At 38.1% G+C, this 14835-nt stretch overlaps 1 protein-coding gene across 1 annotated transcript; it reads right to left on the reverse strand.

The window, feature by feature from the left end:
• Window positions 1–12352: 12352 nt before the first annotated feature.
• LOC126064091 (olfactory receptor 5W2-like) lies at window positions 12353–13288 on the reverse strand. Its single transcript, XM_049862720.1, has one exon. It carries the CDS (start codon window positions 13283–13285, stop codon window positions 12353–12355), a length of 933 nt encoding a protein of 310 aa, XP_049718677.1. The 5' UTR covers window positions 13286–13288.
• Window positions 13289–14835: the final 1547 nt, after the last annotated feature.

The following is a 14835-nucleotide window of genomic DNA, read 5'->3' on the forward strand; positions in this document are numbered from 1 at the left end:
ATATGCCAGGGCTAACCATGCTCCCTTCAGCAAATTTCTGTTGCTCAAGGGACATATGAAGAGCATTTTGAAACTAATCGTAAGGGTGCTGTTAACACAAGTGGCAGAGAAGCCTGAAAGGGAGTATGGTTTCCTGTGTTGTCCCTCTAAAGTAACCTACAAGAACTAATGGTCTCTATTCACAAACAGATTATATGTGTAAGACCTGTGATAGTAATACATGTTCGATCAACTCTCATAACCTCAAAGTCATGTCTGATTTGTGTTCTCCTTCTCAATTTCCAGAACTTATAATATTGTGTTCTTTCTCTTCGATACCTTTGAAATCCGCTTGCCCTTGGTTAAGAAGATGTTGTGGAACTTGGGAGGACAACTGAATTTTGGGTCCTACTGTTATGTTTTACTGAAATCAATTTTATCATATATTATATCATACATGTACCTCCTGCTCTGTGGGGATTAAAAAAAAAATGGAATGAAGATAGATTTAAAAAAGGGGGATTGTGAAATGGATGACATCTGAATAATGACCTAGTGATCAAAGTACAGAGCTCTAACAAGAGACAGAAAGGGCCACATGAATCAGAGATTACATTAGCCTGAGACCAGAAGTACTAGATGGTGCCCGGCTACAACTGATGTCTGCCCTGACGGGGAACACAACAGAGAATCCCTGATGGAACAGGAAAGCAGTGGGATGCACACCTCAAATTCTCATAAAAAACCAGACTTAATAGTCTGACTGAGACTAGGGGGACCCCAGAGGTCATGGTCACCAGATCTTCTGTTGGCCCAAGACTGGAACCATCCCCAAAACCAACTCTTCAGACAGGGACTGGACTGGACTATGGGATAGAAAATGATGCTGGTAAGGAGTGAGCTTCTTGGCTCATGTGGACACATGAGACTATGTGGGCAGCTTCTGTCTGGAGGGGAGATGAGAAGGCAGAGGGGGGACAGAAGCTGGCTGAAAGGACACGGGGAATACAGGGTGGAGAGAAGGAGTTTGCTGTCTCATTAGTGGAAGAACAACTAGAAGTACATAGCAAGGTAGGTACCAATTTTTGTATGAGAGACTGACTTGGTTTGTAAACTTTCACTTAAAGCACAATAAAAAAACAAAACAAACAAACAAAAACAAAGTGTAGGTCTCCAAAACCTTGACATGAACTCATTTAAATATCCCTGTAGACACATCTTTAGAAATGTTTTCCTTCCCAGGGAAGGAACATTTTTAAAATGCAGAAAATTTAATTAAAAGATTAAAAATAATAGTAATAATAAAAACAATTCTGACCACCACTCCAATTACTTCTTGCATTTTGTTGTATGTTCTGTTATCTAGGGATGTTAACATATTTAATTAAAATAAAAGCTTATGCAAAGATCCATAACCTCCCCTGGTTTTATAAATATAATTTTAGTGGCAAGAGGAAAAAGAAATATAAAAAGTTAATTAAAAAAGAAACGAACAGCAACAACAGTAAATACTAGTACCTGATCTAGAGCTAGTGACTTATCCCTTAGATGCAGCTGCCTCTGTGTGGACCCTCAGTGTTGTCTTTTGGTGACTGAGATTATATAACTACCTTTGTGTCTGGTCTCTGGGTGTTCAAAAGTTTGTCTCATAGGAATATGTGACTGATATAATTACATGATTTATCACCTGTTATTTCATACAGGTTGGGTGGTTAAAAATAAATCCAACTTATTCCCCATTATTGTTTTGTTTCTATCTATTTTGACATCCACTATTATACCTGATAAAATAATACTTAAGCAATCTCTAGTCAACCATCATTCATTATTTCTTGCTCACCACTCCCTATACAAGCATTATGTTTTAATTTCATGATATATACTACAAACTTGCACATACCCACACACCACACACACACACACCCCAACACTTTCCCTTTAAAATAAAATGCACAAAATAAAGAATTGTTTAAAGACAGAAAAAACTAACCAAAATCTTACTACCTGGGGATAACCATGTTTTGTTACAGAATCTACCAGATTAAAAAAAAAAAAAAATTTAAACAAAAATGACTTCAGAATGAACCCACTTTGTGTGTAAATAAGTATTATGAATAATATTGCATTCCTTTTTATTTATATACATTGATTTAAGTAATCTATCCCGTGGCAACGATCATTTGGTATGCAAACAATTCTTCATTAGAAAAAATATTTGAATGGAATTCAAAACATCGAATTAAAGCATCATATACATACAAGATAAAAAGATTTGAGTGGAATTTAAAGCTGTAACTAAACAGTTTCCCTGGTGTCACGAGTACCCTTGACATACTATGTAAGTAACTGTCTACTTATGAACATCAAAGAACAGCTGTCTGGCAGTGAAGTACGGCTGTAATGAGATAAATTCAGAGCAGGATACTGGCCCCAAAGTGACCCAGAGTCATTCAGCCTCCCTGGTGCTGGAAATAAGACTAGCAGAGCTTGTCAGTTTATAAGAACGTTACTGTTCTTATCCAGGTAGCACATTTTTAGTAACATAAAGGATCATTATTTACTGAAATAATCTATGAAAGCTGTACAATTGACTAATTTTACAAACATAATTAAAAAGAAATAAAATTTTTTTTAATGTGAAAACTTACTGTGTGCAAGAAATTGCTAGAGATGTAAAAGGTAATAATGATATTCTGTTGTTTACAACCTCATAATGAATACACTATGTAATACCAACTAAGGTATAATACGCATATAAAAATTCTCAAGTAATAAATTGTACAGAAAATGCATTTTCAGAAACGTCCCTGAAGTGAGAACACAGATCAAAAAACACAAAATTATCCGCTTTTTGGAGACTGTCCATGGGCCCCATAAAAAAATGATATCCAATATAGTAGACTCGTTTAGTATGTTTTTGAACTATTTAGAAGTGAAATCATACAGTGTTTGCACTTTTATTTCTAGTTTATTTCGTTCATCAATATGATTCTGAGATTTCTCCGTATTGTAATTGGCAGTAGTTCATTCATTCTCACTTCTGAGTAATATTTTAATGTACAAACATGTTGTTGTTCTTGTTGTTAGGTGCCGTCGAGTTGGTTCTGACTCATAGCGACCCTATGCACAACAGAACGAAACACTGCCTGGCCCTGCGCCATCCTTACAATCGCTGTTCTCCTTGAGCTCATTTTTGCAGCCACTGTCAATTGACCTTGCTGAGGGTCTTCCTCTTTTCCGCTGACCCTGTACTCTGCCAAGCATTATGTCATTTTCCAGGGACTCATCCCTCCTGACAACATCTCCAAAGTATGTAAGACACAGTCTCGCCATCCTTGCCTCTAAGAGGCATTCTGGCCGCACTTCTTCCAAAACAGGTTTGTTTGTTCTTTTGGCAGTCCATGGTATTATTCAATATTCTTCGTCAGCACCACAATTCAAAGACATCAACTCTTGTTTGGTCTTCCTTATTCATTGTCCAGCTTTCACATGCATATGATGTGATTGAAAATACCATGCCTTGGGTCAGGCGCACCTTAGTCTTCAGGGTGACATCTTTGCTCTTCAGCACTTTGAAGAGTCCCTTTGCAACAGATTTACCCAATGCAATGTGTCTTTTGATTTCTTGATTGCTGCTTCCATGGCTGTTGATTGTGGATCCAAGTAAAATGAAATCCTTGACAACTTCAATCTTTTCTCCGTTTATCATGATGTTGTTCATTGCTCCAGTTGTGAGGATTTTTGTTTTCTTTATGTTGAGGTGTAATCCATACTGAAGGCTATGGTCTTTGATCTTCATTAGTAGGTGCTTCAAGTCCTCTTCACTTTCAGCAAGCAAGGTTGTGTCATCTGCATAACACAGGTTGTTAACGAGTCTTCCTCCCATGCTGACGCCCCGTTCTTCTTCATACAGACCAGCTTCTCATATTCTTTGTTCAGCATACAGATTAAATAGGTATGGTGAAAGAGTACAACCCTGATGCACAGCTTTCCTGACTTTAAACCAATCAGTATCCCCTTGTTCTGTCCGAACAACTGCCTCTTGATCTGTGTAAAGGTTCCTCATGAGCACAATTAAGTGTTCTGGAATTCCCGTTCTTCCCAGTGTTATCCATAGTTTGTTATGATCCACACAGTCGGATGCCTTTGCATAGTCAATAAAACACAGGTAAACATCCTTCTGGTATTCTCTGCTTTCAGCCAGGATCCATCTGACATCAGCAACAGTATCCCTGGTTCCACATCCTCTTCTGAAATTGGCCTGAATTTCTGGCAGTTCCCCGTTGACATACTGCTGCAGCCGTTTTTGAATGGTCTTCAGCAAAATTTTGCTTGTGTGTGATTTTAATGATATTGTTCTATAATTTCCACATTCGGTTGGATCACCTTTCTTGGGAATAGGCATAAATATGGATCTTTTCCAGTCAGTTGGCCAGGAAGCTGTCTTCCATATTTCTTGGCATGGATGAGTGAGCACCTCCAGTGCTGCATCTGTTTGTTGAAACATCTCAATTAATATTCCATCAGTTCCTGGAGCCTTGTTTTTTGCCAATGCCTTCAGAGCAGCTTGAACTTCTTCCTTCAGCACCATTAGTTCCTGATCATATGCCACCTCTTGAAATGGTTGAATACCAACTAATTCTTTTTGGTATAATGACTCTGTGTATTCCTTCTATCTTCTTTTGATGTTTCCTGCATCGTTTAATATTTTCCTCATAGAATCCTTCACTATTGCAACTTGAGGATTGATTTTTTTTCTTCAGTTCTTTCAGCTTGAGAAACACCGAGCGTGTTTTTCCCTTTTGGTTTTCCATTTCCAGCTCTTTGCACATGTCATTATAATACTTTACTTTGTCTTCTCGAGAGTTCCTTTGAAATGTTCTATTCGGTTCTCTTACTTCATCAATTCTTCCTTTTGCTTTAGCTGCTCGATGCTCAAGAGCAAGTTTCAGAGTCTCCTCTGACATCCATCTTGGTCTTTCTTTCCTGTCTTTTCAGTGACCTCTTGCTTTCTTCACGGATGGTGTCCTTGATGTCATTTCACAACTCGTCTGGTCTTTGGTCACTAGTGTTCAATGCATCAAATCTGTTCTTGAGATGGTCTCTAAATTCAGGTGAGATATACTCAAGGTCATATTTTGGCTCTCATGGACTTGCTCTGATTTTCTTCAGTTTCACCTTGAACTAGCATATGAGCAATTGATGGTCTGTTCCATAGTCGGCCCCTGGCCTTGTTCTGACTGATGATATTGAGCTTTCCACAGAGGTAGTCAATTTGATTTCTGTGTGTTCCATCTTGCGAGGTCCATGTGTATAGTCACCGTTTACATTGGTGAAAGAAAGTATTTGCAATGAAGAAGTCATTGGTCTTGCAAAATTCTATCATTCGATCTCCGGCATTGTTTCTATCACCAAGGCCATATTTTCCAATTACTGATCCTTCTTCTTTGTTTCCAACTTTTGCATTCCAATCGCCAGTAATTATCAATGCATCTTGATTGCATATTCGATCAATTTCACACTGCAGCAGCTGATAAAATCTTCTATTTCTTCACCTTTGGCCCTAGTGGTTGGTGCATAAATTTGAATAAAAGTCATATTAATTGGTCTTTCCTTGTAGGTGTATGGATATTATCCTATCACTGACAGCATTGTACTTCAGAATAGATCTTGAAATGTTCTTTCTAATGATGAACGCAACACCATTCCTCTTCAAGTTGTCATTCCCAGCATAGTAGACTATATGATTGTCCAATTCAAAATGGCCAATACCAGTCCATTTCATCACATTAATGCCTAGGATATCGATGTTTATGCGTTGTTTTTCATTTTTCATGATTTCCAATTTTCCTAGATTCATACTTCGTACATTCCAGGTTCTGATTATTAATGGATGTTTGCAGCTGTTTCTTCTCATTTTGAGTCGTGCGACATCAGCAAATGAAGGTCCCGAAAGCTTGACTCCATCCACGTCATTAAGGTCGACTCTACTTTGTGGAGGTAGCTCTTCCCCAGCCATCTTTTGAGTGCCTTCCAACCTGGGGGGGCTCATCTTCCAGCACTATGTCAGACAATGTTCTGCTGCTATTCATAAGGTTTTCACTGGCTAATGTTTTTCAGAAGTAGACTACTGGGCCCTTCTTCCTAGTCTGTCTTAGTCTGGAAGCTTAGCTGAAACCTGTCCTCCATGGGTGACCCTGCTGTTATCTGAATGCTGGTGGCATAGTTTCCAGTATCACAGCAACACACAAGCCCCCACAGTACGACAAACTGACAGACGCTTGGGGGAATGTACAAACATACCATATGTTATTTATCTAATCCAGTTCAAGGGTAAGCAAACTATGACCTATAAGGCTTAATTGATCCCCTCATTCATTTGTGTATCATTGCCTATGGCTGATTTTTATCAATACAAGGGCAGATGTAAATGGCTGTAACACAAAGTTTATGGTCTCCAAAACCTAAAAAAAATTACCTGGCCAACTGACTGGAAAAGAGCCATATTTATGCCCTGTCATGGATTGAATTGTGTGCCCCCAAAATGTGTGTCAACTTGGTCAGACCATGATTCCCAATATTGTGTGGTTGTCCTCCATTTCATGATTTTTGGATCATAATCTCTGCCTGTGGCTAAAGAGGATTAGGGAGGAATGTAACATCCTTACTCAGGTCACATCCCTGATCCAATATAAAGGGAGTTTCCCTGAGGCCTGTACCACCTTTTATCTTTCAAGAGATGAAAGGAAAGCAAGCAGAGAATTGGGGACCTCATAACACCAAGGCAGCAGTGCCGGAAGCAGAGTATATCCTTTGAATTCCGGTCCTTGTGCAGAGAAGCTCCTAGTCCAGGTGAAGATTGATGACAACAACCTTCCTCCAAAGCTGTCAGAGAAAGACTTCCTTGGAGCTAACACCCTGAATTTGGACTTCTAGCCTACTAGATGGTGTGAAAATAAATTTATTTTTTGTTAAAGTCACCCACTTGTGGTATTTCTGTTATATCAGCACTAGATGAACAAAACATATCTATTCCCAAGAAAGGCAATCCCACCAAATACAGAAACTATTGAACAGTATCTTTAATATCACACACAAGTAAAATTTTGCTAAAGATCATTCAAAAGTGGCTGTAGCAGTATAACAACAAGGAACTGCAAGAAATTCAATCCAGATTCAGAAGATGAAGTGGAATGAGGGAGAACATTGCTGATGTCAGATGGACCCTGGCTAAAAGCAGAAAATACCAAAAAGATGCTTACCTGTGTTTTATGGACTATGCAAATACATTTGACTGTGTGGATCGTAATAAATTATGGATAACTTTGTGAAGAATGGGAATTCCAGAACACTTAATTGTGCTCATGAGGAACCTGTACACAGATCAAGAGGCAGTCATTCAAACAGAACAAAAGGATACTGTGTGATTTGAAGTCAGGAAAGGTGTGCATCAGGGTTGTAACCTTTCATCATACCTATTTAATCTGTATGCTGAGCAAATAATCCGAGAACCTGGACTATATGAAGAAGAATGGGGCATCAGAGTTGGAGGAGTCATTAATAACCTTTGATATGCAGATGACACAACCTTGCTTGCCCAAAGTGAAGAGGACTTGAAGCACTTACTGATGAAGATCAAAAACCACAGCCGGCAGTACGGATTACACCTCAACATAAAGAAAACCAAACTCTTCACAACTGGACCAATGAGCAATATCATGATAAATGGAGAAAAGTTTGAAGTTGTCAGGAATTCATATTACTTGGTTCAACAATCAGCATCCATGGAAACAACAGTCAAGAAATCAAAAGAGGCATTGCATTGGGAAAATACGCTGCAGAAGACCTCTTTAAAGTGTTGAAAAACAATGACGTCACCTGGAAGACTAAGGTGTGCCTGACCCAAGCCATGGTGTTTTCAATCACCTCATATGCATGTGAAAGCTGGACAAAGAGTGAACAATACTAAAGAAGAATTGACACCTTTGAATTGTGGAGTTGGCAAAAAATGTTATATATACCATGGACTGCCAAAAGAAAGAATAAACCTGTCTTGGAAGAAGTACTACCAGAATGCTCCTTAGAAGGAAGGGTGGAGACACTACATCTCACATACACTGGACATGTTGTCAGGAGAAATCAGTCCCTGGAGAAAGACACATGCTTGGCAAAGCAGAGGGTCTGTGAAAGAGAGGAAGACCCTCAACAAGATAGATTGACACAGTGGTTACAACAATAGGGTAAGCACAATGATTTTGAGAATAGTGCAGGACCGGGCAGTGTTTTGTTAGGTTGTACATGGGGTGGCTATGAGCCAGAACCAACTCAATGGCACCTAACAACAACAAAGCCCAACATATCCTGATTCTAATGCATCCACTGCCACTCTGTCAATGTCAACTCGCAGTGACCCTATAGAGTTTCCAAGGCTGTAAAACTACGGAAGCAAACTACCATGTCTTTCTCTGGCAGAACTGTTGGTGGTTTCGAACTGCCAATCTATTGGTTAGGAGTGCTTTAACCACTGTGTCATTGACTTGAAGACAATGTTAATCAGTTTCTGATTGAATGTTTTGATAGAAATTTGAGTTCTTAGTTTTATGCTATTGCAAATAATGTGACTTTTAATATTTTTGTACTTGTTGCAAATGGTGGATATTCACTTATTTCTCTTGGGTATAAAGCTAGGAATATGATTTTTGAGCCATTCGGCATGTGTATGCCCAGCTATATTAGGTACTGTCATACAGTTTTCCAATGTGGGATGCCAATGTCCACTTCTACTATCAATGTATGAGAGCTATGATTTTTCTGCCTTCTCACCAATACTGGATATTGTCCATTATTTTTGTTTTTGCCATTCTGTAGCTGAGGTATTGCACTCTATTGAAATTTACTTTTTTTTTATCTGAGCACAAATAAAGTTGTATAACCTTTTTTCAAAATATAAAATGCATATTAAATTGTCAATGCAGACTAGGAGGCCAGTCAAAGGAGCAATTTTTAAAGGCATTTGGCTTTCTGTAATTAACATTATTAGCTGACTTCATTGTCACAGGCATTTCAGATCAAACAGACTAGAGGTGCAATGTAGTCCTTTTATAGGAAGATTAAGTCATTAATCTTTTTTTTTGTTTGTTTGTTTTAATGTGTTCAGTAGTGGGGATGGGATTACACAACAGTAGAATCTTATATTGGTCCCTGGGAGGTGCTAACAGATTATGCTCAACTACCAGCCTAGAGGTTGGAGGCTTTTAACCCACCCCACAGCACCAAGGAAGAAAGGCCTGGGTATGTGCTTCTATAACAATTACAGTCAAGGAAACCTTGTAGAGAAGTTCTACTCCTCAATACATGGGGTCACCATGAGTTAAAATCAACTTGGCAATATTTTTTTGTTTGTTTGTTTCAGTTTGGGTTTAGAATCCTAGATACAGAGTCAGAATTTGTCAGCTGGAACTGATTGGAGAGATAAGCTATTCTGACCTCGTGTTTAACATAGGGAAAACTGGGTTTTGTGAGGAAGGGCGACTTATGAAATGGTACAATGATTAGAGTGGCACTGCATGCCTGGCTCCTAGCATGTTTTTGTGGAAGATTTACTAGGAAGGTTAAAATTTGCTGCCTCTGTCTTTAAAAGAGCACTCTCCCTTACTAAGTCCTAGACCATTATTACTGCTCTTTTCCTACAAATGTGGTTAAATAGCCACTATCAACAGTATAATCTGTTTGCTGTGTTTTACATATAACCAAATCACTAGCCACTCTCATGTTTAGGGATTTCATCATTAAGCCTGAAGAAAGGTGTCAAGATATAGGAATTCACCTATAATATTAGCCCACTGGAGCTTTGGTGGTGCAGTGGTTAAGAGCTTAGCTGCTAACCGAGAGATTTTTAGTTCAAATCAACCAGATACTCTTCACAAACCCTATGGGATAGTTCTATTCTGTCCTATAGGGTCGCTATGAGCCGGAATCAACTCAACTACAACAGGTTTGGTTTGGTTTTATTAACCCACTATCCTCAGGCTTTGGTAGTATAGTATTTGGATAATAATATTTACCACCAGTCATTAGTGAATGCATGAGAAGGGTGTGATGTAAAGAGAGAAAGAATGGAAGATAGCAGTGAGGATTATAGATGGCTTAGGATAGATTAAAGCCTTTGATATTATGTTTTTTCCATTTCTGTTGTATTCCAAGGAGAAATGGAGAAGGATTAGTTTAAGCCATCTGACAAAGTTCCTGTGTGAAACATAATATCCCTAAAAAAGATTCCCATGAAGGAGTTTTTCAACTTGTCTTTGCATAAATTCAGGGAGATGCCTGAAATTAATCAAATTGTTTAATCCATTTCAGATATCCATTTATTGAGCTTAGAATGAATTATTTATGAGGCTTAAAATTTACTTTTCTTCAGCTCAAAGCCATTTGATGTAATTAAAGAGGCCATTTTGCCACCAAATCACTCTTTGATGGTGTCAAATATAACTGTGATATGGAAGGAAGCTGGGTTAATTAGAGTCCACGAATATATAATCTGAATTAGAGAAAATCTACTGAAGCTGGTACCCCCCAAAACGTTGTTTGGGCATTAATATACGTGAAGCACACTTTTATGCCATTCTGCCGTATGTAAGTATCAATTCCAAAAGAGTGTGGATTAATTGAGAAAATATTGTGGAAGGGGGATTTAAAGCAATCCATTCCCATACACTTTTTTCCACCATCTTACCTTTCACAAACATGTCACAGTGTCCAAAACAGAAATGCCATTTGGAAAAGCAGAGGAGCTCTTGGGATTTACTGGAATTCTGAAATGTTTTCATAAAATGACATTTTGCAGTGGCAGCTATATTGCCTATGACATTCAGTGGCTTTTTAACTTCTATGTTTGTTAGGAATAATTAGCAGTGTCCTTGAGTGTTGCATCAAAAAATAAAAGAAACAAAAAACCCTTTGCCATCAAGTTGATTCAGACTCTAGCAACCCTGTAGGACAGAGTGGAACTGCCCTATAGGGTTTCCAAGGGCCAGCTGGTGGGTTAGAACTGTCGACCTTTTAGTTAGCAGCCCTAGCACTTAACCATTTGTGTAGTCCTTTGGATATAGGATTATATTCATGTTTTCTGAAAAAGCCACTTGCTTTCTTTTGACTACCAAAAAACAAGACCAGAGCCCGATGAAGTAAGCACACCTCAAGAAAGTACCCAAATGCATATTCTTTAATTCTCAAGTAATTAATATGCATATCTTTATAGATGCATTACCTCTAATAACCACAACCATAATATGAACATTTTTACAAGGTGTAAACAAATATGTTCAAGGTGTATACTATTCTCTCAGTTAATTTTGTTTTGTCTGCCATGTGAACATCCCTCAAAAAATGTTATCAAGTATGTTGGTATTATCGTGTATGTGTTTTCCCATTCTATGTCATGGACACAATGCAGGTGCTTGCTATAACAGGGATGGACCACTCATCATCACAGAATGCTCATAATCTCAGCTTATACACAATGATTTAACAAACCAAGTGACAAATAAAGTGATACCCTGAGGAGAGGGTGGTTTATGCCCAAGACTAGGGGAATTTGTCCAGGCCTGAGATAGGCTGGGGGGAGGGAATGAAAGGAAGTCTTCCTAGAGGAAGGGAGGGGAGAGTTAAGAATTACCGCACAAGGATGGGCTTCACCAAGGTTCCTTCTTTTTGTTCTTCTATAGCTAATAATTTGAGGCTTCATTTTCTCTAAAAAATTGTAGGAATACCCACCTCTTGACCACTAATTACCAATCCTTCTGCCTCGAATACTTTCCTCTCCCCCACTTTGTGTATCCATTCATCATTTAGATCAGAAAATACATGAGTCCATTTCAAATAAGTTTTTCTTCTTTTTACAGTAGATTGAGACATTTTACTTTGGATTAAGAGCACCTTAGCTTATCATTTCATGATATTATAAATTGTTTGGATTATTAGTTAATTAAAGTTTATCATTTACACTGAATTATAGAGTTCATTAGTATAGAAACCACTGGATTGACCATAAAATACAAAACCCTTAGAAGTGTAGTAGGTGTTAAATAAATAATCAATAACTCCTGTAATAATTCAGTTAATGCATAGAGGAAACATTGAACAAATAAAATTTTGAAACACTAATAAGGAGACCAGAAAGTTTTCTAAAATTAGATAGTACTATATTTAAACTGAAGACACTTAAGAAAGTATAGCATATTTAAGAAAGTACTTAATAATTGGTATAGTAGATAATTTGTAAAAATACTGACTGTATTGAGTTTGAGACCACATTATAATGTACTATATGATTTGAAGAAAATTGCAACTCCTTAAGTGTGTGTTTAACTATTTAAAACCACATTTTATTTTTGAGTTTTTCCAGAGCTTCTTTCACATCTTTATTCCTTAGGCTGTATACCAGGGGGTTTAACATGGGAATAACAAGGGTATAAAACAATGAGGTCATCTTGTCTTGATCTAGAGAGTAGGAAGAACTTGGCCGGAAATACGTAAAGAGCATAGTTCCCTGGAAAATTGCAACAGCAGTTAAGTGTGAGGTGCAGGTAGAGAAAGCTTTGAACTTTCCCTCAGCAGAGTGGATCTTTAAGACTGAGAGGATGATGTAACAGTAAGAGACAAGAACTCCTGAAATGGTACTCAGTTCAATGAAGCCAAAAATGGTGAATATCACTAATTCATTGACCTGCGTGTCTGAACAAGATAGCAGCAGAAGAGGAGGGACATCACAGAAGAAATGATTAATTTCACTTGACCCACAGAAACATAAGCGGAAAGTTAATGTCGTATGTATCAAAGCGTCCACCATGCCCACCAGGTAAACCCCAGCCATGAGCACGGAGCACACTCTGCTGGACATGCTGACTGTATAGAGCAAGGGGTTGCTAATGGCCTTGTACCGATCAAAAGCCATCACTGCCAGCAGAAGACACTCAGAATCTGCAAAGATACAGAAAATGAAGAACTGCAGAGCACAGCCATAGAAGGAAATTGATTTGTCTTTGGCTAAAAGGTCTACCAGCATCTTGGGCCCAATTGCTGTGGAATAGCAGAGGTCACAGAAGGAGAGGTGGCTGAGGAAAAAGTACATTGGTGTTTGGAGCTGGGAGTCCATTCTAATTAAAATGATCATTCCAAGATTTGCCACAAGAATAATGAGATAAACCACCAGAAACAAGGTGAATGCAGTCACTTTGGTCTCAAGCTTATTAGTAATTCCCACGAGGTGGAATCCAGTCAAGGAGGAGCAATTTTCTCCAGCCATTCTTCTTTGTTCTTATTCTAAATGGTTATAAAAATGATCAAGACAATGACAGATCAGGGTTTAACTCTGCTGGACAGCCACAAAATATTATCACAAGGCAGAACACTTTCTTTTTCTAAATTGTCTTCTTTATCCTAGGAAATTAGCCCAGATGAATGTCACTAACAAAGTGGCATTGTTGTTATTAAAAAAATCCAAAATGTCTTGACTAGTGAGGAGCTTTGATACGTCCCTCTTGGTATTCGACATTTGTGTCTTGTCTGAGGCGGTAGGTCTGGATAAATCTAAGGCTTATTCCAGATTTTAAACGATAAACCCCCGCTATTCAGGGAGGCGCAGCCGGAAGACACAGGCCTAAAGGTCTGACGCGCAAAGAGCACTACCTAGCTGCGCCACAGAAGTGATCACAGTTTTTGTATTCATACAGAAATATAATTGATTTATTCAGAAACTATAAATGCTACAGCATATAAGTTAATAAATGAAAGTTCTTATGGTGCTTTGGTGTATGATGTCTTTAGTGTTATCTGAATAACCAAAGGTGAATACAATCTGTTTTATCCAACTTTTCCATCACCCTTCATCTCCTCTTTGCTGACCACGTGTTGTCCGGTTACATGACTGACCAGATCCCAAGGGATATGCCCACTGACAAACTAAAGAGAAATCATACAAGGTGGGAAATATAGGATTTAACATACACATCTGTATGTCTTTGGATTTTTAAATTGAATTTTCCATAAAAATTGAAAATAGAAAGAAGAATAATAAATGTTTCAAGAAATATTAAGGGTTCATTTCCTTGTGTGACTCTGTGTGTGTGTGTGTGTGTGTGTCTGTTAGTGTGTGGATCTCTCTGTTAGTACATAAAGATTGAAATGGGAATGGTGCTCTGATTTTTATTTCTTTCTGTACTTGTATATTATAGTGTGTGTTCCATATGAACTAGAATTTATACATATTGGTATTTTTAATGTGCTACCTCAACTATGGAAACCCTGGTGGTGTAGTGGTTAAGTGCTATGGCTGCTGACCAAAGGGTCGGCAGTTCGAATCCACCAGGCGCTCCTTGGAAACTCTATGGGGCAGTTCTACTCCTTCCTATAGGGTCCCGATGAGTCGGAATCGACTCAAGGGCACTGTTTTTTTTTTTTTTTTTTTAACCTCAGCTATGGTTGGAATAGCACTAGAACAAATCTTAAATTCACATATGTAGTGAAATCACTTAAACACTAATAAAAAGTAATGATTTGCTTATGAATTTTAGTTAAAATATAAATTAATAACATATTTACTCATACAAATGACGTCAGGCAAATTCACACAGCTTTAACAAGATACGGATTGGCCGTTAGATTGCAGAGCTTATTCAGGCACATACCCAGCATAAGTAGGTATAAAATGATCCATTTACAAGGTCCTCAATATTTGACTCCCTGCTTTTCCAAAAAAAAAAAATTTTTTTCCCGTACGGTCTCTTAATTTGTCAATTCAGAATCCTACCTGAGATAAGCATGTCTTTCTCTTCTGATTTTGGGTAGGTGAACACT

Source organism: Elephas maximus, chromosome 20 (genome assembly GCF_024166365.1).
Source record: "Elephas maximus indicus isolate mEleMax1 chromosome 20, mEleMax1 primary haplotype, whole genome shotgun sequence".
NCBI classification, from domain to species: domain Eukaryota; kingdom Metazoa; phylum Chordata; class Mammalia; order Proboscidea; family Elephantidae; genus Elephas; species Elephas maximus.